The sequence below is a fragment of the Benincasa hispida genome, chromosome 1 (genome assembly GCF_027475165.1).
Source record: "Benincasa hispida cultivar pf3 chromosome 1, pf3_genome.v1.1, whole genome shotgun sequence".
Classification (NCBI taxonomy): domain Eukaryota; kingdom Viridiplantae; phylum Streptophyta; class Magnoliopsida; order Cucurbitales; family Cucurbitaceae; genus Benincasa; species Benincasa hispida.
In genome coordinates, this window is record NC_143478.1 from 88763866 (window position 1) to 88791233 (window position 27368).

The following is a 27368-nucleotide window of genomic DNA, read 5'->3' on the forward strand; positions in this document are numbered from 1 at the left end:
TTCAAGCATTGCTCATTGCTTCTCTTAGGGTCGTGACACTGGAGCTTGATGACATTTTGGTAATTTATCTGATTTTCTTCAATTTTGTTGACTTTCTTGGTCATTTTTTTTATCCTTTTTGGCCCAATTTCTTGGAATGACTCCTAATCGCCTCCAAGACTTTACCTACAAAATGAACATTAAAAGCAAATAATCAATGCGATTTTGAAAGAATTAACATAGAAAATATATGTCTTTTAAAGACCTAACACCTTCTCTATAAGAGTGCTGACTATAATGGAATTTTGGGTTTGGTTAATTATATATCAAGAAAGAAAATTGAGTTCAAAAGAATAATTCCAAGGTTCTTTTTCCTTTCTTTTATTCCTCGAATTACTTTTTGGAGAAAACGAGTAACCTTCTCTGCAAAATGTTAATGGTAATGACGATGGAATTTTGCAAATTAGTGATTTTGTGATTACTTTTTGAATCAATATATGCAGGATCTTCGAGTTTTCTTCTAAATAAAATTACCAACCTTTTCAATGTGATAGTATCTTTTTCAAAAGAATAAATAAATGTTTTAAAACATAACTTCTAAAAAATTATTTGGAACTATGTGTATATATATATATATATATATTTGTTTGTTTTCCAAAAGTAGTTGTATTAAATTTTAGAACAAAAAATCTAAAAAAAAAATTAACTAGTCCAATTAGATTTGATTCCGATAAAATATGATAATATCCATCATTGTTTCTTTTTGCATAATTTTAGAAAAGAAAATCTAAGTATCCTAGAGAAAAAACATTCAATTATTTCAATTATCTTTAATTAATAATTATATTCAGACTTGCATTGAATTTCTAATAAATTAATTTGGTTTGATTGGCATTTCTTTTGTTTAAGAAAATTTTTCTTTTATATAATATTCATATAATTCTTTAGTTGTCTACGTATTTTTAGTCTATAATTTCTTATATATTCTGCTATATTGGAGATCTATAAAAAATAATAATAAAAAAAAAATTTAAAAGGAAACATAAAAATTTTAAATAGTTAATTTAAAAATTAAAATTTTAAAGATTTTTTTAGTAAACAAATTTCTTCAACTATGCTTTTTTGATATATATAAAAATTAGAATATAATTGAAGGTTCATTTTATTTATTGAAAATAAGGAGATCCATAATGATTTTAAAAAAACACTGGCACAAATTTATAAATTGGGTTTCCAAAATCTATAGAGAAAATAAATATTTCTTTTTTACTTTTTTTTCTTAAAAAAATTACGTACAAAATATCTATTTTACCAGATCTAAATAGCCATGTTATTTTTTTTTCAAAAATCAAAATTTTGCTAAATTTAAAACAAAGAAATAAAGAAAAATATTAGTAAAATATTAAGGCTCTATTTGAATTGACTAGAGAAAAAAATATTTTTATATAATTTTCTTTGATAAAATCTGTTTACAATATATTTGGAAAGTATTTCAAAATCTATTTTATGTGATTTCAAATATTTCAATTTTCTTTTTCAAAATTGAATACGTGAAAGTTAAATCAAACACACCTAAGTAGATATAATTTTATTGTAAAATTTTTCTTAAAAGTATACTTTCCTTTTATTGAGTTAAGAAAAAATTCTTAATAATATATCCACATAATTTGATTCATATTTATATATATATGTTTAAAAAATGGGACAAATTGTGCAAACCAATATAAAATATACAGGTTTTGCAACTGCAATCGTAACAGGACAATTAAATTCTAAACTCACTTAATTGTAAAAATTAAGTTAAAATAATTGTAGAAATGGTGCTTTTGTCAAATTTATGTTTAACTCATAATGATTTCATCTTCTCAAAAAAAAAATTGTCCCATTTTTAAAATTTTGATCTATCCAACGTTACTTTTTTTAAAATCAATTTTAGTTTAAAACTTTTATTTCAATTATATTATATATATGTTAATTTCAAATAGTTATTTACCACAAAAAAAAGTCAAATCTTTATCATATACATTAAATGAAAAAAAAAGACTTTTTTCCCACATGCAATATATAGTCATATTCATTTTAAATTAACCAAAAAATAATATATATATATATATATATATATTATTTGTTAATCATAATCTTAGAACATAAAATTTTTAGTAAATATAACTTTTTGTTACATTAAATAGTAAATAACTAACATAAAATTTAAAAGTAATAAAAGAGATGGTGACTAAAACTATACATAGGTCGAAATGAACATAACTCAACTTGACATAATGTTTGTACTATCAATCTCGAGGTCAAATGTTCGATTTCCCACTCCATATATTTAATCTAATATCTTTGTAAGAGTAAATAAATAAATAAAACTATATATATATATGTTTTATTTAGTTAATTTATAATGAATATGAAATATGTGAGATGTAATTAAAGATGTTTGAACCATAATTTATAATAAATAAAACTTATTTATTTATTTTTAACTTATGTAATTAAAAATAAATAAATAAGTAATGAAAGATGTTTGAGCCATGTAAAATGTTGAATGAATACAATTTTTGTGAATATTAGACATGATATTTAAAAAAAATCATAGAGATAAATTGAAATAAGATATTTTCATATATAATTTTAAATGGTCTTAATCATCAATAATTTTTATAATGGTATATATTTGAGATTCCTTTTAATATGAAACCATGTCGTATCTACTAAAACATTGTGGAATCTCATAGATTTAGCTATTGTTTTTTAGTTTTGATCTTTTTTAATAATAAAAAATCAACCATTCGGAATTAAGAGACTAATATTCAATTCTTTTGAAATTTATTTTAATGGTATTTTTTCTTTTTCAAAATGTTAATCATAAACATGAAATTCAAATGAAAAGAGCAAAATAATAGTGAAATATAATTTTAAAAATAATATAAATAGACAAGAGAATGAATTGTTAAATTATATTTATATTTGCTTTTAAATAAGATATTAGTAAATAATTATTTCTTTTTAAAATAGAAAAATAAAATAAAATAGAATTATATGTAGTTATTGTGGAGTGGAATTCGTACTTGTAAATGGTTTTAAATTACAATTTATTAATTATGTATCAATAAAAAATAAAAAAGAGTTAAAAAAAAAAGAATGTTAAGACAAAATATAATTGTTGAAAGATATAATGGAAACGGAAATGTAAAATTAAATGAAAAAAAAAAGCAAGAAAGGTAAAAAAAAACATAAAAGAATATGAAGACAAAATAAGATTTATTGAAAAATCTAATGACAAAAAAAAAATGTAAAATTAAATAGAAAAAAAAAAAAGAAAAAGTAAAGAAAATGGATGGATTACGTAGGAATATGAAGGGTAGGAATAGTGTGAAGGTAAAATTGTCTTTCTCAAAAAAGTTAGAGGCGAAGAGGGAAGTTAAAAATTCTCCCGTCTTAGTCTATTTTAATATAGTATAGATTTTTAAGATATGATATTGAATTATGATGTAATTTTTCTTTTGGATAATTATTTTAAATGGTAAAATTACTGAAAATATTTCAAGTATAATAAAATGTAATCAACGATAGACTATGATAGACATCTATGATTATCACCGTCTATCATTGATAATGAAAATTTTTGTATTTGTAAATAATCAGGCCCATTTTTCTTTATTTGAAAACATATATATTTTTTAATAAGAGAATTGTGATTAAATTTAAAATTTACCATAAAATTTATGTACCATTTTTTTATCACGCGGCAGGTGTGTATTTATATAGTTAAGCAAAAGACGTGGAAAGTAATTACTATTTTTTTACTCTTAAATTGATTTTTTCAAAATTTTCCCGTATTACAGGTAAGCTGATTAGGTGAGATCGGTAGGCCACCTTAGTGTACCAAACCTAAAAGAAATACCCGACGGTTCAACCCATAATCAAGACTTTATTTCCATAAACCAACCACTGACTGAATGAGCATAGTTATATCAAATAAGCGCACTAATTATTATGTCAACATAGTCTACACTCTTATCTTTATATTAATATAACATTACCACTTTTCAATGTCCATAGATTTATTTCTAAATTATATTCTAAGGAATCAGATATTGTAATTATATTTTTAGGTTCTTGATTCTCTCCCACTACCAAATCAAGTGTGGTGTTTTTGTCAACCTTCAATCATTTTCATTTCCATTAAAAGATGGTTGAGTCATCTCTCAAACAAGTATTTGCCCCTCCTCTCTCTACTACCATTTTATCAAACTTAACCACTTCACACACTTTATTAAAATTAATAATACTAAGGGCTCAAGATTTCAAGTTAATAAGTTTGTTTATTGTGTATGGGATATCAAAATGTAGAAATAGACTTAAAAGATCTTCAACATTAGTCATGAATCCATGTGATATCGTCATTGTCTAGATCCAAAAGAAATATATTGTAAATACAACCTCGTCTTACAATGAATCATGACGACACAAGCATGCCTGGAAAATATGTTGTCGATACAAGCAAATAAATCATTAAAGTAGCCATCACCTTGTTCCATGGGTCAAAGCACATAGTGGAAAAATTTATAATACTACTGTAATACCTACTACTCTTATTAGTTATTTGACACGTTATAAGATGATTTATTAATATAGTATTTATTTGTTGTGTGGACTTTACATAATATTTTAATTCTTACTTTTGAAAGTAATATGAAAAGATTTATGCACTACTTTCGTAGATCCTTTCATGAGTTCATCACGAGAGAGGGGATGTCAACATAGAAAAGGGAGAAATGATGGATTTTGGTGGTGATGACGATAGAGAAATTTCTTTAGAGAAGTGTAGTAGAGATAGAAAAGGGAATGGAAAAGGAGAGATTAAAAATATCGCAAAACGTGAGGTTTAAATTTCTATCCTATTTCGAAAGAAAAACAAAGTTCACTTGTACTATCGACCTCGAGGTCTGAGGTTTGATTCTCCCATCTCACACTTTAATTACAATACATTTTCGAAAAAAAAAACAAAGTTGTAAGAAAAATATAGGCAATTTAACTATACCAAACCATTATTAAGTTTGCAATTAAAGTATAGGTGTCATCTAATTTTGGATGACATAAATGACATTAAAAGAATGGCAAATTATGTTCCTTTTTTTCAATTGAGACACTTCAATACCTAAAATTTGAAAGATAGTTCTAAATAATCCTTAAGTTAAATTTAAACATTAACTGAAAATTAGTACTACAATTAAAGAAAGAAAATAGCAAATACTGAATATAGTATTACTGAAGAATAGCAAGCAACAAACAATCTTCTGACGATGAGGAAATGTAAGAAGAAGGCGAAAAGTGGGAAGAGAGGAAGGAGAAAGGATAAGAGAGAAGGAAAAGGAGAGATATTTTGTTTCATATTTTCAGATTTATTGAGTTCGTGTTTGATTAGCATCTAGATTTCCAAATAATACAAATTCTAAAAAACAACTTTTTTATGTTTTTACGAACTTAAATTCAAAATTTCAAAATGCAGAATTATAATAAAAATGATAAAAACAATAACAATTATATAATTTCATAATATAAACTCAATTATTTTTGTTAAATTTAAAATATATAATATATTATATATGCTATATGTTATTACAAAATAATAATTATATAAAAATTTTAACATAAAACAAGTTCAGAAATTAATAAATAGTGATTTATATTTAACCTAGTATTTAGTGAGTAACTAAATATATTTTCAATCCCATTTTAAAAGTTTGTTTAAATTGGATTTTAATTTTTAAATCTGCTACCAAACAAATGGTTAAATTAATTCAATGACCAACTTAGAACTATTTTTAAAATCTTGGAACTAAAGTGTCTATTTTAAAACTTCATGAACTAAATAGACATCAACTTCAAACCTTAGTACTCAAAAGTATATTCTTTTCCTTAAAGCAATAATATTTTCTTCATTTATTATATTTCTAAGTTAAAGATTTTTTTTTTGTTTCGATATCTACGTGGAATACATTAAATGTGTGAATATTAAGAAGAGGTACATTTCAATGATGTTTTCTTCATTTTTGATATATACATATTTTTGTTAGTTAATTATCGTTTAGGTATGTTCACTATGGTGGGAAGAAAACAGTTGTTGGAAACAATAAGTTAGATCTCCTAAAATATATTTGAGGAGTTAAGAGACAAAAAAAAAAAAAAAGATTATGTTTAATAACAATTTGATTTATAAGTTTTGAAAATCATGCTTATAAACACAACTTTCATTAGTTTCTTGGTTATGTTGTTTACTTTTGTTTTCAAAATATAGGCGAGTTTTTAAAACTATAAAATGCAAGACATGATTGATAATCATCTAATTTTTAATTTTTGTAAATTAAGCTTATAAACATTATTCCAACACATTAATTGCTTTAATGTTTTGTAATCCATTTTATACCCGTGTTTTTTTTAAAAAAAAAAACTAAGCTAAGTTTTTAAAACTAAAAGAAAGAGTTTTTTCAAAAATTTATTTTTGATTTTTAGTATTTAATTAGGAATCTAATTGTTTTTTTAAAATATGTGAAATCATAATATAGATATTAAGAGAAAATAAGTATAAATTTCTATAACAGAAAGTTGTTGATAATTTTTAAAAGTTTTCTTTTTTTTTTTTTTTAAAAAAAAAAAAAAAAAACCATCACAATATGTTTATAGATACAAATGGGGTATTTGAAATATGATAATGAAAAGGTTAACGGTGGGAAAAGTAGAAATATAGATATAAATAGCAATAGCAATATATGAAGGGTAAGAAGTAAAGAAGGATGAAGAGTGAAGGGGTGGAGAATGCTGTGGACAACTCCAAATGGGGTATTCAATTGAAACTTGAAAGTGGAGAAGTGGGGTTAAATGATGGAAATGAAGGAAAATAATAATAATAATAATTACAAAAAATATATATATATATACGAGGTTGACATAAAAGAGTAGGGTTGAAAATTAGAAGGGCAGGTGGTGAATGGGATTGGACCACTCACCAACCTTGTTAGGTATGTGGTACTGATTGGTGGGTTGTGAAACCCAAACCCCCGTCCACCTTCAGCTACCCATCTTCTTTGACCACACCACACTACAACAGCTTCAACTTGATTTAATTCCACAATTGGGCCCCTTCCAATCACAACAACACAAGTGTGAGGCAAGAAGGAGGTGCGGTTGGTGGAGGATGTGCAAGTAAGTACTACCACTACTCAATATAATTAAAGAACCAAAATTAGCCCTAAAAGCAAGAACTTAAGTAAGAATAACATGGGATCGTGGGTGAGCGATGAGGAAGCCCAGCTGTTCGCTATGCAACTTGCTAGCGCCTCGGTCCTTCCGATGGTGCTGAAGACGGCGATTGAGCTGGACGTGCTGGAGATCATTGGTAGGGGCGGGGAGGGGGCTGTGTTGTCCCCCTCTCAAATCGCTTCCCAGTTGTCAGGGGTTAAAAACCCTGAGGCCCACGTGATGCTGGACCGCATCTTGCGCCTGCTCGCCAGCTACAACATCCTCACTTACTCCCTCGATACCCTCCCCGATGGCTCTGTCCAAAGGCTCTACGGCCTCGCCCCTGTCTGCAAGTTCTTAATTAAGAATCACGACGGCGTCTCTATTGCCCCTCTTTGTCTCATGAATCAGGACAAGGTCCTCATGGAGAGCTGGTACCATTTGAAAGATGCTGTGCTTGAAGGAGGGATTCCCTTCAACAGAGCGTACGGAATGAGTGCGTTCGAATACCACGGAACAGATCCCAGATTCAACAAGGTGTTCAACAGGGGAATGTCGGACCATTCCACCATTACCATGAAGAAGATTCTGGAGAGCTACAAAGGGTTTGAAGGCCTTAATTCAGTGGTGGATGTGGGGGGTGGCACCGGGGCCGTTCTCAACATGATAGTTTCCAAGTACCCTTCTATTAGGGGCATCAACTTCGACCTCCCTCATGTCATTCAGGATGCCCCTGCCTACCCAGGTACGCACCTATGAATTCATGTTATGATCCTCCGTTTTCCAATTCATGACACAAATTAAAATTCAATTCAACTCTGTGGCTTGACTTGGCTTGAATTGGCTGCAGGCGTTGAACATGTTGGGGGCGACATGTTTGTCAGCGTTCCGAAGGGGGATGCCATTTTCATGAAGGTAACATAACCTCCATATTCTTCATTCTCTATTTCCTCTCATCCCATAATAATATATCTAACCTACGTTGCGCAGTGGATCTGCCACGATTGGAGCGACCAGCACTGCCTCAAATTCTTGAAGAATTGCTATGATGCCCTGCCGGAGCACGGCAAGGTGATCGTGGCCGAATGCATTCTTCCTGTAGCACCGGACAGCAGCCTTGCTACCAAGGGAGTCATTCACATCGACGTCATAATGCTGGCTCACAACCCCGGGGGCAAAGAAAGGACCGAGAAGGAGTTTCAAGCCTTGTCTAAGGCTGCTGGATTTCATGGTTTCAAGCTCCACTGTTGTGCATTTAACACTTATGTCATGGAATTTCTCAAGACACCTTAGATTCGGTACTTCACACCACAACCTCTTTTGCTTTTCCTATCAATAACACCTATTGTGCCCATATACATTCGAGTTTTTCTACGTTTCAGTCCATAGGAATGTCTTGGTGTAAATAGGAAGGTAATCATTAATAACGCCTCATCAACTCTTCGCCCTCTTCTTCTCCTTTATATTTTTATTTTATATTATATATATATTTTTAAAATTTATGCTCCCATTGACATGGGCATATGGTGATTTTAAAATGGTCAACAATATTCTAATTACACAGCAATTAAAATTTTTCGGACTAATTCAAATAATTTCTATCCATTTCCATCACTTCCATTAATATTCCCAACATTCTGTCAATATTTTCGTAAAATTAAGATATAAACATTGACATCTACATTTCAATCAATCTAGTTAGAAAGTGTTTTTGAATACTAGTTATCATGATTGAAATCGACGATGAAATGTCAATTAGGTGCTTTGTATATGGGTAGTCATCATGGTTAGATCGTCATTGTTGAAGGATAAATTTTTTACCAATCACAAATTGTCACGTCATTTTCTAAACTCATGACGAAATTACAAATTATCAAATTTGGGACCACTTAAAAGCCGACATTTGTGCAAATTGAAATTGAAGACCTAAATTGGTAGATTTCGATGATATCACTTGTTTTCATCATGGCCATTGGATTAGATGAAATTAATTTGGTCTAATTTGATATTATAGTTTGAGATAAGATCCAATTGAGCCCAAAAATAGGCTTAATTTAGTTCGTTTTTTCTCTAATTATTGTAATTTTTTTATGTTTTATGGGCTTTATTGTGTGGCAAAGGGTCTGTAAATTTGCTAGAGTCATTAGAGTTGAAATTAAACTATAATTGCTTGGTTCTGGAAAAAAGGACATCTCCAAAAATAATAATGATTTTTTAAATCATTCTTAGTGGATTTTTCCATTTTTTGGGAAAAATCCACTAACCATATTTATTGGAGAAGCACCAAATTCCATTGCCAGTTTTAATGATCTTCAAGTTGCAGTTGCCCAACATGCAACCCTATACATTTGCATGGTTTTTACCTATATATTGAAGCTTCATGCATGAAGATTAGTGAGATTATTGAAATATATTTTCCGAATTGATAACCTGAAAACCCTACTCTCGTTCATCATTAATTCAACTTGTTCAAGTGTTTCCACCACACATTCCAGCTTGAGCATAATAGAGAAGATCTCGGTGATAGTCCTCTCGGTGTTTCAAGCTCTATCTTGGTGGATTTCAGCTGAATTCGTGGAGAAATCTTCAAAGATAATATATGTTTCAAACCCTCTTATGAATATCATATGAACATAATGCTTAAAACTCAAATTAAATGTGGTTTAAGTGCTTATTGAATCTGTAGTGTTCCATTGCATGATATATCATTCCTTCACATAGTATGTTATTGGGATCCGAATCCTTCAGAATCGCAAGAACAGAATGATAGCCTTGTCTCATGCATCTTATATAGACAAGATGTTGTCTCGATCTAAAATGCAATATTCCTAGAAAGGTATGCTGTCTTTTAGGCATGGAATTCATCTGTCTAAGGAACAGTGTCCTAAGACACCTCAAGAGTTTGAGGTTATGAAACGAATTCCATATGCATTAGTAGTAGAGAGTTTAATGTATGCCATGTTGTGTATGTTGGGATTGGTGTCCTAATTCTCCCGGAGTCTGGTAGTTTGTAAACACATTGTTATTAATAAAATAAGAGTTATTTTATTTGCATTTACTCATATCCAATAAACTAAGATCTGTGGTTACTTTAAGTAAACATAAGCATGTATATGAGATATACAAGTGGAACATGCCTTAAGTAATAACCTAAATGGTCTGTAGTACAAGGATAAATGAGGGATATCTTATCCTGGTGACACTATGGATACGACCTGCTTTGTAGAGGTTTACAAGTGTTGTAAACTACTACAGATTGTTTGATCCTAACCATTCATGTGGAGACATGCGAGTGAAAATGTCCTATACAAAGAGTTTGTATAAGACCGGATCACGAGATGATTAGTTTCTTTATATAATGTCATTGATAATTGAGACTTACATCTCACTAAAACGATCATGGGTGACATGACCTTAATCCTGAGTGTTTTGGGAACTCCTGTCTATGAGGGCGCTCGTTTGATTAGTATAGGTGAGAGTGGCTAGATTGCCAACTCAACAAGTCTACCTTTTTGGAGATTTGCCTGATTGGAGAGCTGGAAACTCAATTACATAAGACAGAATTCACTCCTTCCTCGAAATAGGGGTAAGTAGATAGATTGCTCCCTTAAGGGCTAATTCTGGGTCTTGAACATAGTAGCCACACCCTCTCTTTGGAAGAGAGAACCTAGTCATAGTAGGACTATGACTTATTGTTCATTAGAGAAATTATTGGTACTTACGGAGTTAGATGTAACTATAGGGGCAAAGTGGTAAATTGGCCCAGTTTTGCTTACGAGCGATTTGTGAAGGGTTATTACACTGTTGATTGGTTAATGTAGACATAGAAATATATCTGTAGTGAGAAGAGTGCAGTTGTCGATCTTTAGTGGAGTGCTCGACAATTAACGGATGGTGGATCTCGTGACTAAAGAGTTTAGTCAGTTATTCACGTACCGTTGGAGCTTCAAGCTATAGGTTCATAAGGTCCCCTTGACAGCTCAATGGGTTCAAGTTGAGAATCAGAATTTGGGTTAATTTGAAGTGTTCAAATTAACAAGAGGAAATTTAATTATTTGTGATATAATTTGTGTGATGTATGAGATACATTATTTGGAGGAATTGATATAAACATGATTTATATCAAATACCATAAAATAGAAAAAGAACTAGGATTTATATATTTCATGAGATGAAATATTAAAACTATAGGTTATAAATATAATATGATAAGTTGGTTATCATATTTATTTATAATAAATTAATTATATGATAATTAATTCTATTTCTCTCATAACCGATTGAGTGGGAGGTTATTGAAAGTTTTATGGTAACTGTGAGATAAAAAGAAAATGGTTTTCCTAATTTTTTTTAAAAAAAAGTTTCTTCATTCAGAAAGTATTCATAGAAAAAGATATCAAGTAAAAGAGTTTTACTAAGCGATAACGTTGAGAAACTACACGATCAGCTAAGCGATTGCTTAGAGTTGACTATATGATAGTCATTCAGCTAATCGTTGCTACACGATCGAGTGGCTAAATCTATACAACAGGCTGTCATTTACTAAACGATCGAGCACATCGTCTATACGATAGACCAGCCTCTTATCTCCCACTTGCTCGACCGTCTACTCGATCGTAAACCTTCAGTCTCTTCCTCAAGCTAAGATCATACAGAGCCCACAACTCCTAGATTCTCACGCCAAGAATACCAAGGTAACACTTATGGTAGTGTCTTCACTCAATTCGTGAATCCAGTTGGACTCGATTGGGTTCAAGGAGCATCCGGACGATCGTTGTGTTCGTGGTCGTGTAGTTCTGGTCATTGCGTTCATGTTGTTGTGGACACATTGTAGACTATTCGAGGGATACTTGAAGAATGATTCTTCAAAGGTATGCATACTCCATCCCTTGATTCTATGGTAGCATGCTGTAATTTCTGTATATGCATGACCTATTAGTTTCCATTTAAAGACTGTAATTGTTTGTGTTCAATCGGAATGGAATTTGGAATGATCTCTTCCGCTACTCATGGAAATCCTCCTGTTTGATTTCCTTCAATATATGTAATCTCTCGTTCTCTGAAGATACTTGAGAATTGTTTTGACCACCGTCTAGTAATCTAATCCTGGATTGGACTGCTAATGATTGACAATCCCTACTATATAGAAAATGTCAGGTCTAGTACACAACATTGTATACATAAGGCTTCCAACAGCCGAAGCATAGGGAATCCGCCTCATTTCTTCAACCTTTTGAGGTTATAGAGACAAGAAAACCTTGAAGCTTATACATTCATACCTCTGTTGTCCAATGAGTATTCAAGCTCGAGGTGGGTATGAAAATTTCATCTCTTTCATAGATGATTATTCAAGATACGGGTTGTTGGGGTTGATGCCCTAAAGTCTCGTGTCCTATAGTTTGTAAACAGTTTGTACGAACGCTTGTGATGTATAATATATGATATTTTACTTCACTTCTTTGTTTTGCTCAGTTTTTTGTTTTATTTGCTTTACCAGAAACCAATAAACATAAAATCCCTAGTTATCAGTATGTAACTTAAGCATGTATGTGGTGACATATAAGTGGATCATGTCTTAAGTGATAACCAAAATAGTCTGTAGTATATGGATATAGGAGGGAAACCTTATCCTGATAACGCTACGGATGTGGACCACTTTATGGAATGGTCACAAGTGTTGTGACTTATCACAGATGGTATGATCCTGATCATTTGTGTAGAGGACATGCGAGGGAGGCGTCCTATACAAAGAGTTTGTATAAAACCTGACCACGAAATATTAACGTCTCGTTATATAACACCGTTCATGACAGATACTTTACTCACTAGGATGACCATAGGTAACGTGACCTAAATCTTCAGTGAGTTGGGAATGAATTTTTAAAAGAAAAGTGAAAATCGTTTTTTCATGTTACACAAAATGGATAATGAATTTTTTCCATTACCTTCATCTTCATGCTCACACAAAAGCCATTAACTTCTCTTCATTAATTCTCTAAGCATGAGCTGCAAGCCATGCACTTCACCTCTTTGCATGTTCATCTATAATATATAAAGAAGATTGGAGTCATTTGAAAGGAATTAATGTAGAATTTTTTAGAGAAAAATTTCTGTGAGAAGTGACTGTTCTTCTTGTCCGGCTGCTGTGAGTTCTTCATTGTTCTTCACCTTTTCAAGCTATTCTTGAGTTCCACAACTCTGTCTAAAGCTCCAAGAGGATAGTAAGGAAGGCTTTGAGGTCGTTCACGGGGATTTCTAGTGAAGACTGCTACTGTACACTCGGATTCTTGGAGGGTTCTACAAAGTGATCTTAAAATCCACTTTTTAGAAAAGCATGCTTTAGTATTTGCTAAAATTAGTGAATTTGAATGCTTATGGATCCTTGATACCTCTACTGCATGTTATTTAATTCTTTCAATTGGTATCAGAGCATCTTTTAAGCATTAAATTCGGTCTAATTTTTGTGTGGTGGGTGTTTCTCATGAGATTTATGAAACTATTGTACTGCTATGGTTTTCTGAGTTTTGGCATCTTAATTCTTTTTAATTTCTCAATTAAATTTGTAATTGGCTCTTCTTTTATGAGCATTTATGTGTTAGCAAGAGTCTGTAATTTATTTGGAGTCATTAGAGTTGAAATTAAGATGAAATTGAAGAAAAGAACGAAGGAGGCTGAGCTGCTATTTTAGTTTTTCCAGCTTCTGCTTAAATTTGTTGCTGAGGTCCAATTGCTAAGCGATCGTTTAGCTCCAGACGTTACACGATGAGAAGAAAAGCTACGATCGTTTAGCAATGGGCGTTGTGATGTTGAACACTAAACGATCGTGTACCTACGGGAGCTAAGCAATGCGTTTATCTGCTATATGATAGCGCTACACGATCGTTTAGCTTTTGTGGGAACTAAACGATACATTGAATTTGCTAAACGATGGCATTATACGATCGTTTAGATATGATGTGCGCTAAGTGATGCGATGAAGTGCTACGTGATAGCACTAAGCGATCGTTAGTCGCAGAGCTAAGCGATCGTATAGATAAATGCGAAGCGACGTGATGATGTTCTATACGATGGAGCTAAGCGATCGTTTAGCTATAATGGATACTATACAATGACATGAAGGCACTGAGCGATGGTGTTATGCGATCGCTTAGTACTATGCGATGGAGCTAAGCGATAGCATGACGATGGAACTAAGCGATCGTCTAGTCCTATGCGATAGAGCTAAACGTTTTTTTAGCTTTCAGTAAACACTAAGCGATTGTGTACTTCCTCTCAACCTAAGGTGATGAAACTAGATGATTACCTTCCATACTACACGATTGGCCTTAGCAGCACTTTGAGGTTGAATCGAGAGCAGTCGGTTTGACCGATTTTCTCAAGGTTCAATCTAGTTCAGCCCCAAATGGTTTTGGTTAATCCGGTTCAGACTTCGTTGGTCTAGTTCAGACTCATCCAGTCCGGTCAAGTTTTTTTGGGTTCGGTTTGAAGCGGTTCGAGCGGTTCAAAGATAGTTATGAAACTGTTTGTAATAGTTAGTCATCTGTTTGCTGGTTTATGCCAAAACGAAAACCATAACAGTTAGTATTTAATTGTTTATGCATGAAATGTATGTGATAGTTAAATAATCATATGCATACAATATGCCATGTAGATTTAAAACCGCACCATAGGAAGCATGTTACGTGTATTGAAAGTATGTTATAATTGTTATAATATATAGTATGCATGTTAGGGTTGTGTTTAATATAATAGTTATATTATATACCTTTGTTGAATGTTGTGGATGTTAAGCATGTCTAAATTTTGTAAGTTGTTATAAAATTGGTTAGATGTTTAAAATCTATAACAAAGAACAACTGCATGCTCACTTAGGTTAGCAACTAATTTTAAACGTTAAAATAGATTGTTGCCTTATAAAACATGGTAACAAACTCATATCGGTTTATAAACCTGTCTAAGGCTGGAGGTACTTAAGTTGACAGTTTACGGAACACCTCCTACCTGGGGATTATGACCGAACTATTGAGAGTTATTAACTGATTTTATGAGCTTGCGTGAGCGATATGACGTAATAAAATGGTTTATCACCTAGACATTGTAGGTTAAATCCAATTATAAGAGTTATATTTGTGGATAAACCACTTAGACTTAGGTTGTATGAAATTATCCATCATTCCTAAGTAAATTACCCAAACATTTAGAACTGTAACACCCCCGGAGTTTTTTTTTTTTCAAGAATGAACTTTCGAGGACGAAAGTTCTTTAAGGAGGGAAGAATGTACACCCCGCACATTTTTTAGTAATAATGTAATTTCAGTAACTTTATTATTTGGAATTTCAGTAATTGTTATTAATTAGAGGACATTTTTGGAATTTTGGACTTCAAGTGTAAGTGCGGGAATTTAATTGTTGGCGTGAAATTATTCAAATTGGAAATTAATGGCAGAAATTAATTTTCTTTTGAAACGGAAAGAAATTTAATAGTATAAAAAGGAAAGGAATTAAATGTAATTATATGTATTTTTGTTTCTATTATTATTATTATTATTATTTTGTTCTTATAAAAAGTCAAACCCCACCTTCCTTTTCTTCCTCGCATTCGTGAACCCGTCCGACACCGCCTAAAGTCGCCGCGTTAGTTTCTTCTTCATGACTTCCGTCCACCACTGCTCAAGCATAGTTCGCTTTTATCATCACTGGATCTATCGATTTGGGTAAGATTTCTGTCGTTTGGGTTTGTTTTTGGTTGATTCTTGAATACTCATTTACTTTTGGCATCAATTGGTTGATACCCATTGTGTTTCAACTTTGGATTCAAGTTTGTGAAGGTATTAAGGTGTTGTTCAGTGAAGTTGGAGTTTGTTTTAGCGAGTTTTGGTAAGTTTTATGTTTTGATTACCCTTTTGTAGATTAATTTTGGTTGTTGAAAAATTTTGGTAAAATCATTTAGAAGTGATTTTTTTACGAAGCTACATATGGATAATTTATTTGAGACCTTGGTAGTGAAGTATGTATTTGATTCAAGCTTTAATCATGTAAGCCTAATTTCAAATTATGATTAGGGGGTTGATTCAAGAATTTCATTCAATATGAAGAAGAGTTTGGTTTGCTAATTATTTGGGCTTAAAATTAGAGGTTTGGAAGGTGAATTGGAATTGGACCACACCTTAGGTAAGGTTATCTGGAAATATTTTGTAATATTTGGGTGTTTGGAATTTGGCCTTAACTATTAATTTTAAAATTTAGTTTATGTTTAGGCTTGATTAAGGATTCAAGAATTTCACAAAGATACAATTGCTTTTTGGTTCGACCTAATATCAAGGTAAGTAATCTTACTACTGGAACAACCCACGGGCCACACATTAGATGTATGCTAGCATGATAAATGTATGTTATGGCAGAATATTAGCATGATAGACTGATAGTATGATATGATCAAAGTATATTCTGGTACGAGATCTGAATTATTTAATTATGCACATAGACACTTGAATGCTAGTATGAGATGGTATGTGCTTCCATATGGTTGTATTTGATCTGATGATGTTGAGGTATACATGTATGTTGTAGAACTATGATGTTGAGGTATACATGTATGTTGTAGAACCATGATGTTGAGGTATATGCATATGTGGTAGAGCCATGATGTTGAGGATTATATGTGTGTCATAGATTCGTACAGTGATGATTATGATGTTGAGACTGTGCAAATGTCCTTACTGATTAGTTAGATGCCCATTAGATTTTGTGTTTCCTTCGGGATTCACCAGTTTGTGTTTCCTTCGGGATTCACCAGTTTGTGTTTCCCTCGGAATCCACCAGTTTGTGTTTCCTTCAGGATCCACCAGTTTGTGTTTCCTTCAGGATTCACCAGTTTGTGTCTCCTTCGGGATTCACCAGAGGTAGTGGGCATACTTAACTATAGTGATAGGACTCAGTCTTCTTCTTGTTTCATGTGTATATGTGTCAGATGTGGGTATCTAGAGGACATAGATACCCAGCCTGACCCCAGTAGTGGGTTACTTACTGAGTATTTTATACTCAGTCTTTCTCTCGTTGTTGTTTCATGTAAGGTTAGAGATACATCGGCAATGGACAAGCGAAATTCGTGATCAAGCCACTGGGATTAGTTTTTACGCTTCCGCATCATGAGATTTAAAGTTCTTTTCATGTTTATCTTAACTTTTAGTTTTGGTGTTTAAAACTTACTTTTAAGAATTGTTTTTCAGACTTATTTATTGACCTTTATGATTTATCGGTACCCTACTATTGTTTTAGTGTTTGACTTTAATGAAAGTCTTTCGAACTTACCTTATTTAATTAGCATTTATTTCACCATAAACGAGTGTCATTTTGAGTTCCATGTATGCATGTATTTAGTAATGGCCTAACTTAAGTCCTAGGTGGTCGGGTCGTTACAGTTGGTACCAAAGCCCACGTTTTGGGTTCTGTAGATTGACTTACTATGTAAGTCTAGATTGTCCCTATGGCCTATGAACGGATTCTTCGTCATCGCCAGGTATGTCTTATCAATTACAAGTTTTATGATAGTTATGTATTAAAATATTTGTTTAGCTTAAATGCACCAGTTATATTCTAATGCTAGGTCAGTGACTCGTTAGAAGTTTTTATAAAAGGATTATCAGGTACGACACTACAAAAGGAGAAAATAAATAGAGTAAATTATGAGGTCATTTGGCACCAGTTAATCTCATGGAAATTATGTTAGAAACGAACAAATATATACCTCAATTTAGCAATGTTAAAGGTTGATGAAACTATGTAGAGTTATGACAATTTAGGAATGAAGGTATTTAAATATTTAAGCCAAAGAATAAAATCGTCGAGACAAGAATTGATCAAGGACTAGTGTTATGTTTTGTGTTGGATAGTGCAATCGTTGGTAGTATAAATACACAGGCCAATGCTCAAGTATAAGGTTAAAAGTTGTTTTATGAATAAGGAGGAAAAGAAGAAGAGTCTATAGATTTATTAAAGGTTTTGAGATATTAAAAACCCAACATTTCGAGAAGAATTTTAGAAAGGATTCATAAGTCATAATCATTTGGGTAATACTACAACTTGATGAACTATGTAAAGTATGTGTAATGATATAAAAAATTCTTTTGGAATATCTAGCTAAGTAGATGTCATTAAAGGAAGCCAAAATAGTTGGACATGACCTTGGACTTAAAGGGGTTAAAGCAAGGTGTTATTGTTTAGGTTGAAGGATTATTTTAGTATACCTAGTATGAACCCCGAATCCTAATTTCTCTACTTGAGTGTGTTCCCTATTGAGATCAGTGTGATGAGTAAGTTGATGTGGAAACTAGTGTGGAATGGTAGAGAAAAGGGTGGAAATTAGAAGAAAAGAGGAAATTTGAAAGCTTGGCTTTTGGAAAAAACTTGGAAATTTTGGCTAAGTATAAAAATTGTGTGTTGATGCATTGGAAGGGTTGTTGGTGATGGTGTGCGGCTGAAGGAAGAAAGATGGAGGTGATGCATTGGAAGGCACAAGGGTAGGCAAGGTATGCGTTGGAATGCAACCCATGCATCGAGCGGTCAATGCACAGTGCCCTTGCCTAATACGTCGAGCGGCCAGCCAAGCGCCCTACCGAACAACCATGCACATGCGTCGAAGCACCTTGCCGAGCATCAATGCGTCGAGCACGTCCATGCGGCCGAGCACGCCCATGCGACTGAGCAAACGAGCGATGGCCAGCCTATGCAGCATGCCCATGCATCAAGCGGCCAGCCTATGCAGCACGCCCATGCGTCGATCGGCCAATGCCTATGACAAACACCATGCCCCCGTGCCAAGCGCGCGTACCTAGTGAGCCATGCGTCGAGGATGAGCGGCCACCCTATGCATTGGTGATGACTAGCTCTTGCGATGGCTAAGTTGGATTGTGATGGTAGTGAATTGGCTTGCTATGTGTTGATTATAGGTTATGCATTGAGTATGGACTATGCGTTGAACATCCAAGAGTTGGATGCATATAAGGATGAGATCACCTAAAAAATGTCATCAAACCATGTGTCTGCCTGGGAGGAAGCCTTAAGCCTTAAGAATTTGAGTGGTTGCATCAGATTGGAAGATCATGCATTGGCTACATAGGAGAAGGACACTTAGATTGCGTTGATCAAAGAATTGCATTGTTGGTGTGAGGAGGAAACACTTGGACATACAACCAAGTAGGTGGTGTCGACTTTGGAGAAGGTTTGGGGCACCTATAAATAGTGCCAGAAGACTTCATTTTCTGATCATCATTGAAAATAGAGTAAAAAGTGTGGGAAGATTGAGCAAACCTTGCGTTGAGAGCAAAATCCATGCGTTGATCATTGAGTTTCAAACAGGACGCATTGGATAGTGAAGTCTGGAAAACAGCATCAACTTGGGATGAAGAGATCTCTCAATTTACTCATTGTTTGGAGTGATTCCAAAGCCACCTGAAAGCTCTGAAAGTATAGTTTTCAGGGTAGGGCTGCCAGAGAAAAAGCTCGAAGGGATCAGGCTGGAAACTGAGAAGAAGATAGAAGGGTCAGGCTATCAAATAAGCTTGGGCCAGTCTTGAAGATTTTGAGATTCCAGCCAAACCACGAGAAGTTCGTAGCTCATATTTTAGGTAAGCTTCCTGAGACATTTTACAATATGTTTGCAAAAGGAAGTAGCTCAAAATAAGATTTAGAACTATGAGTAATCTGAGCTTAAAATTGAATCTAGATTCTAGGGGTGAAAAAGGGAACCCGAGGTAGAAAAGAAACTACTAGAGTGAAAAGTTACTAAGCGATCGAGGTGAGTAACTAAAACATTTTGACTAAAATGTTTGAATTACAATATTTTATAGAAAGCATGTTTTAAAGAAGATAATTCTCATGCCAGCTAGTTTTACAAAGTGATTTCCAAGCAAACCATGTGTTATATTTTAAACGCATGCATGTGTGGGAAGTTTGTTGAAAATCTATTTATATGTGTTAAATATACCCAGCATGCGTTAGTATCTTTAAAGCTATGTTTTTATATGTGTTATACTTTACATGCTTTAAAGAAAGTCATTTATGACTAGTTTTACTTAAAACGTGATACCGAAGGACTTTAGAGAAGGTATCCGCCCAACTAGATACTGAAGAACATTTGAAAAGGTATCTATTGGTACTGAAGGACATTTGAGAAGGTACCAAACCAAACGGATACTGAAGGACATTTGAGAAGGTATCCTAGTAGCTCGATACTGAAGGACATTTGAGAAGGTATTCTAGTAGCTCGATACTGAAGGACATTTGAGAAGGTATCTGAGCAGAAGTACCTAAGGTATGACAGTACTTAGTATGGCCACGTGCACGTAGGTAGTTAGAGTCAGAGATTGAGCAAAAGGGTTCTCTCTTGACTAGCAGTTGGTGTTGGGATTGTTTTTACCCACAGTGGGGTTATTCTCAACTAAGAAACAGTTTTAATATTATATGATTAAAACAGCTTTATATGCATTATGCTTGGAAAATGTTTATACTACGGTACAAGGAACTGTAGAAAGTTTATACAGTTAAACTCTTTATTGAAATTTTCCATGAGAATCAATTACCTTTCTTAAGTCACTCACTGGGCTAGCAAGCTCACCCTGTTTTCAAATGTTTTCCCCTCCCCCCTTCAGGTAGCGGTCAAATCCTTAGAAGATAAACTCTGCATCTGCTCTGCCACTAAAGGATAAAGACATTGTAAACCGTCGGTTTATGTGGTTACTGTAACTATTGTACACATGTTACTATTGTTCATATAGGGACTAGGGTTTTTGGGCTTGGGACTTATGAATCTAGTGTTGTAATGACTCTAAATATGTTGTGCTTCTGAATTAATAAATGTTTGGCCTAAAGACATTCTGCTGTATATGAGTTATATATAATGGTATCAGAGTTATTCTGCAAGAGTTATTAGGCAGTAAATGTTAGCCAAAGGGTTGATAACTGCTGCAGTCACGCCCTTTCCTAGGCTAAGAGGGTGGTCTGGGGTGGGGTGTGACAGCTAGACTAAACCCAGAGCCTTATTGTGTTAAAGAGATCCAAGTTAGACAGATTTGAAGAAACAAAAGTCTTTTGGAGTTTAAATGATGCAAATTGGCAAAGAGGAATCCTACAAGACGGAAATTCTTAGTGAGAGAGATAAGATTTATGGAGGAGTTAAGTAAAATATAATTTAGTAAAGAGATTATGTTCCACATGGAAAGTGGAAAAAAAAAAAAGAAAAAAAAGGGAAGTGTCTTGAATTTAATGGTTTTATCAGAGATAAGTGTGAATGAGAGAAAAGTATCCAAGAAAATTTACTCTTTTGGAAAGAGAAAGAAATTTAATGTGTTCGAAACTCCTAGTTAAGTATGGTTTGAAGGCTTGATAAGAGGGGTTACAAGGTATTTGTTTTGGTGTAAAAGAAGAATACCTCATTATCATGTGGAACTTTAGGAAAATATGTGTTAGATGGAAAGATAGCTTATGTAGGTGATTGGTATGGAACTTTGTTTTAACACAAGAATCTGTTACCGAAATAGAAGGTTGAGAAGGGATAAGTTAAAATGGAGTTACTAGTAACAGTAGATGTTCGAGAACTATTGATGTGGTATGTTGAGGCTTCATTAGTTAAGATGTAAAACATTGAGGGCATTAGTAAGATTTAAGGGATTTTGACTTTGTGTGCAAGTGTTGGAAACATGAACTAGCAAGACCATCAATTTGATTGAGAAAAAAAATAATCCAACTCGAGGAAGACAACAATGGTATATGCACAAAAGTAAGTAGGTTGGATCTTCCAATATAACCATTGGTATATGATAACGGGCAGAAATGCACGTTATCATAGTACTAAGTTCTTAAACAATGTTGGATTGTGTTGATGAAATATGTTAAATTGCATCCATTAAGCATAAATTCTATAATATTGCAGCCGCACGCGTCCAACGCATTGGAGTAGTTGATCTTTATATTTTTGTGCAAAATATGTGTTAACACAATGTAGAGATTGTGATCATAGGAATACATTGGTCGAGCACAACTTCATCACAAGACTTTGCGTTGATCATGCTCGCAAACATTCGCCCAAGAAAAATCACCGCAACTTGGTGGGCGTATCTGGATGAAAGGATAATTAAGATCGATGGGACAGAAAGCTGACGGCAGTCATTTTGATGCCTAATACCCCATAGATAGTTCGAACTGGACAACTTATATAGGCGAATCCATGGAGGGTCATCATTTATATTTCAAATCAATAATAATAAGATGAATGGATCCAAATTAAGTTGATAACCGATAACGGTGACAAAGTACATTCAGCTTTATCGGTGACAATTATCCGACGCATCAGTAGGAGTTAAAGCTGCCCCATCTGTACAACCGGGAGAGAGAAGCCGTCTTTTACCATGGAAACTCTAAAAATACCAAGTGCATTCTACAGAGAAGGGGTTAAGCAGTTGATTACTTCATCATGTTACAAGTTCACGCCTCTTTCCATAGTTTTCTTCCATTTTAAGGCGGACGCCAAGAAGAAGGTGTACCGACAGATCGTTCCGGTAAGCTTGGGAAAGCACCAAAAGCTCTAAGACAGAGAGAGGGACGACGCCTGCGGAAGCGGGAATATTTGTAGATCAGAATAGAGATTCAATGTAAAAAGCCTCGGTCAGCAAGGAATTGCTACCAGGCTCTCTACCTTTACTTTCCATTGTCATTTTGTACTCAACTCAATTATAAGAATGGAATGTCTTTCTCTATATCTGTTCACTCTCTATTATTTAAGCATGAGTAGTTGAATTAGTTGAATGGGTTGAGAAGTATTTAACTAGCATAATGAGGGAATCTTCATCTTTGCGATTATCTTGTTTATGTATGCTTCATTCGTCTATTAGAGATACTCGGGAGGGTAGTCTAAAGATAAGATCTAGATTTGGGAAGGTCAGGTCAGAATCTAGGTTTGGAAGAACCAGATTAGAATGCATAAATGGGAGATAGGCGCTTAAGAATGAGCACTATTTGTTATTACCACAATGCATGCATCTTAACAATAAGGTATGATTGTATGCGGTCACCTTGCTTTCATACATTTTGCATCAACGCATAGAACAAGAGTAGAGACTTAGGGATAAGCTCTATGGACATTATGCATTCAACACATGCGTCCTAAACTTAGGAGCATCACATTTACATTGGGAAATGGCTTGTTGTGCATGGTTGTAACATGATCGCAAGTTTTGACACATTCCCGAGTAACGCTAGCTAAAGATCTTCTCAATCCGTTCATCACATACTCATTGCATCTATCAACGCAACTATCTTTCTCAAATCTGCCGTCTTTCCTTACTTCTTTTTTCATCAACGCAACAACACACCCAACACTTTATTTATTTAATTAGTTATCACAAAGTTTTCATAAACATTACCAACACAACTATTTTCAAAAGTCCCTGTGTTCGACTCTAGACTTACCAAGAAACTCGGGGGAATTTACACTTGAATTCCGCTGAGGAAACTTGAGTTCACAACACAATCCATCAACGCATATCATCCATATTTCCATTCATAAAATAACGCATCAAGTTTTTGGCGCCGTTGCCGGGGACTTCGGAAAAATAGTTGTTAACGGTAATTTTTGTGAATTCTTTGTAGAACTCTCAATCTCTGGCAAACTATAACCCGAAGATTGAGAAAACATTTCAAAGGAGACTAAGAGACCGCCTACAGTGGGAGCAAGCCAAAACGAAGGTGGGTTTCCAAGAACAATGTAATATAAAAAGAGAAAGAAAAATGAGAAAGAAAAATAAAAGAAACAAGAGACAACTCCTCTGAAATTCATGAGTTAAAGTTGAGATTGGCACAAAACCGTAGTTGGATGTTTGCATGACACCCGTGGAAACAAGATAAAATGAAGGGTGTAACCATGATCAACAGTCTCTAATAAATGACACAAAGTTTGACCACCGCATCCAGACACATCAAGTTGTTTTTGACAATAAGAAGTAAACATTCTTTTTAAAACTAGAAAAGAATTTTTTAGTAGAAATTTGTAGTATAGAAGAATAAAGTAGAGCTTTGTTAGGAATTAGTAAGGATAGAAAGAAATTTCGATGTTAAGTAATGTGCCTAGGTGGAGCATTCAGAGCAACCAATCGACCAAAATTTAGGATAGGAATTAAGCATTATTGCCTTAGTAGAAAATATTCTTAAGGACAAGCATATATCTAAATTTGGGGGTATGATAACTTGTAGAAATACAAGTTATTTATACTGCTTTATTTAGATATTGCGGCCAAAAGAAAGGAAAGTTGCGTCAATTGTATAGAAATTAGCTAAGAAATGCAAGAATTATAAATTTTCGTCAATATACCCACTGACACCATTGCGATGGTAGAAAAGAATATTTCAATTCTGTTTTGCAGGAAATCAAGTCACCGCATGTGTTCATAGCTCAAGATAATCTGAACAACACATCTATGTCGCATTGTGCCAATCATTAAAAAATGAATAGACGATCAACGCAATTACGGCGCATGCGACAATCGATCAAGTGCTAAGCGATCAACGCAACTTCAACCGCATGCGGTAGTAAAAAAAAACACCGCATACGGGAAAACGATCGAAGATTCAAAAGAGCAACTCAATTGCGAAGGATCCAGACATGTGTACAGCTGATCGTTGTGCATTTCTGACGGGATTGGTCATGTAACAAAAGGAATATTCACTCCACCATTTCTGGAATTGCCATAACAATTAAGGGGGGTTCACACTACAGAGAGTCAAAGCTAAGCCTATAAATAGTCTCTGAAATTCTATGAGAAAATATACTTGATACAGGCATATTTGATATTTGTATATTGAGAGAGGAACTGGTTTGAAGAGCTTGATTGGAGAAGATCCGGGAAGATTTAAGAGACAAGACCGAGAGGTGAGTCTCAGGGAAAATCCTTTCTATCCCCGCCGTGAAGCTCTATACCAAGGTCACTCCTACCAGACGAGCAAGTCTGAGAGGGAAGCTCTTCCTTCCATTCACTCCATCTGCTGGAAAGCACATCCACTGTCCAGATCTGTGTCAAGACGTTGGCATTTTTCTATTTTTGTTAATATCTCTTATCATCAATTTTATTCATCTTCTTAATCTCTATCATTCACACCATGTATCAGATGCTAAATATTAGTATTGAATGTCATGATCATTTTCATCTCCATCTTTCTGTCTATTTCCGCTCCTCCATTAATTGCTTTCTCCATGATGTTTTCTTAATCCCTTGGTAATTAGAATGAATTAAACAAGTAAATTAATATGTGCTAAAGAAATAAATATGTTTAGCTAAAGCATTCTAGACGACATCTTCACCTGTGAGAGCAGAAGTGAAGATGCCATTCTGCCTGTCGAGAGAAGGTTAGAAGAATGCGTTAACTAAAGCGAGAAGTACTTCCAGAGATGGAAGCAACCTTGCGTTCATTACGTTCATCCCTGTTTCACCACAGAGATGTGGGAACACAGTTGATCACCGAGAGGTGTACACCACGGGAAAGCGGAACCGTAGTTAAATACTTAACGCAATTAATGCACTTGCGATGTTTATAACAATTATCCTTTCTATCTCTGTTTCATACATAAAGACTTGCCACCGCATAACACGACCCTTTGTATAATCTTCACAGTCAATCTCAATCTCAGTATCATGTATCTTGTATCATAATAGCTTAGGTTTACTTTTATCGCATTTTATTTTATTACCGCAACTTTACTTTATCGCATACTTTACTTTACCACATATTTTACTTTACCGCAATTTTAATACTTGTATAAATACAACTTTTATTAATTGAAAAAACCCCGATCGCATATATCACGAACGTAACGCATTAACTACGCAATCCTTGTGTTCGACCTCGGTTCACTCCGAGAAACTTGCAGTGACATTATACTTGGTTTCAACACAAGGAAACTTGTGACAACGCATAGTATACTACCAGCATTTCATTAATAACGCATACATCTAGAAGTAGTATCGCATATTATCATTGCATCATCAAATTTCATGTCATCAAGTTTATGGTGCCATTGTTGGGGATTATAAACTTGTGTTATAATCATCCATGCATTGTGTGACATAAGATTAAATTTAAAGTCATCAATGACATTATGTAGTGGAAAGACTGTAGATGGGAGAAAATAAGGATCAGAGTAGAACAACTTCCATCGCAACTGAGCCCGAGATTGCAGTAATGCAAGAAGAAGAAAAAGAGAATGAAGCAGTGGAACCTGAGGTTGCGTTGACCTCAAAGTCAAATGAAACAAGAACTGTGAAAGTCCAGTTACCACATTTCCCTCAGAGGTTAAGAAAGAAGAAAAACAAAAAGGTACAATACCAACGCTTCTTATCTATGTTAAAGCAACTACATAATAACATCCCTTTCAGTGAAGCGATTGAGGAAATGCCTGCCTATGCCAAGTTTCTAAAGGACACGGTAACTAAGAAGAGGGGCACTCGAAAATTTACCACGATGGCATTATCGCAAAGTTCCAAATCTATTATTCCACCGAAGATGAGCAATCCTGGGAGCTTCACTATTCCATGCTCCATAGGAGGACTCTATATTGAGAAAGCCCTTTGTGACATGGGGGCCAATATAAATTTGATGGTGCTGTCAATCTTTTGACAATTAAATGTGGGGCAACTCGTGCCCACATCAGTGACTCTCCAATTGGCAGACAAATCTTTAGTTCATCCAGAAGGTAAGGTGAAAGATGTGCTGATCACGATTGATAAATTTATTTTGCCAGCTGACTTCATCATCCTAGATTATGAGGCCAACAAAGAGTTGTCCATCATTTTGGGGCGACCTTTCCTATCAACAGGTCGTGCTCAAATTGATGTGCACAAGGGAGAAATCACCTTGAGCATAAACGGACAGAAACTCAAATTTAATATAATTTGTGCCATGAAATTTCCGGATGAGGAAGATCTACAAGATTATGATGATGACCTGAATTTGATTGAAGAAGAAAAATCTAATGAAGAGTGTGAAGAAGAGGGTGCCAACGCATCTGTAGTTGCCTGCAATGCGATCGTAGCAAAAACAAACAAAGAAGAAGTAATAATCGCAATGCAAGAAGAAGAACCAAAAGAAGAAAGAAA

At 33.9% G+C, this 27368-nt stretch overlaps 1 protein-coding gene across 1 annotated transcript; it reads left to right on the top strand.

The window, feature by feature from the left end:
- The first annotated feature begins 6772 nt into the window (after window positions 1-6772).
- On the top strand, window positions 6773-8725 carry OMT1 (O-methyltransferase 1). Its single transcript, XM_039020775.2, has 3 exons — window positions 6773-7972; window positions 8078-8142; window positions 8218-8725. The coding sequence occupies exons 1-3, from the start codon at window positions 7267-7269 to the stop codon at window positions 8518-8520; spliced, it is 1074 nt and encodes a 357-aa protein (XP_038876703.1). The 5' UTR covers window positions 6773-7266; the 3' UTR covers window positions 8521-8725.
- Window positions 8726-27368: the final 18643 nt, after the last annotated feature.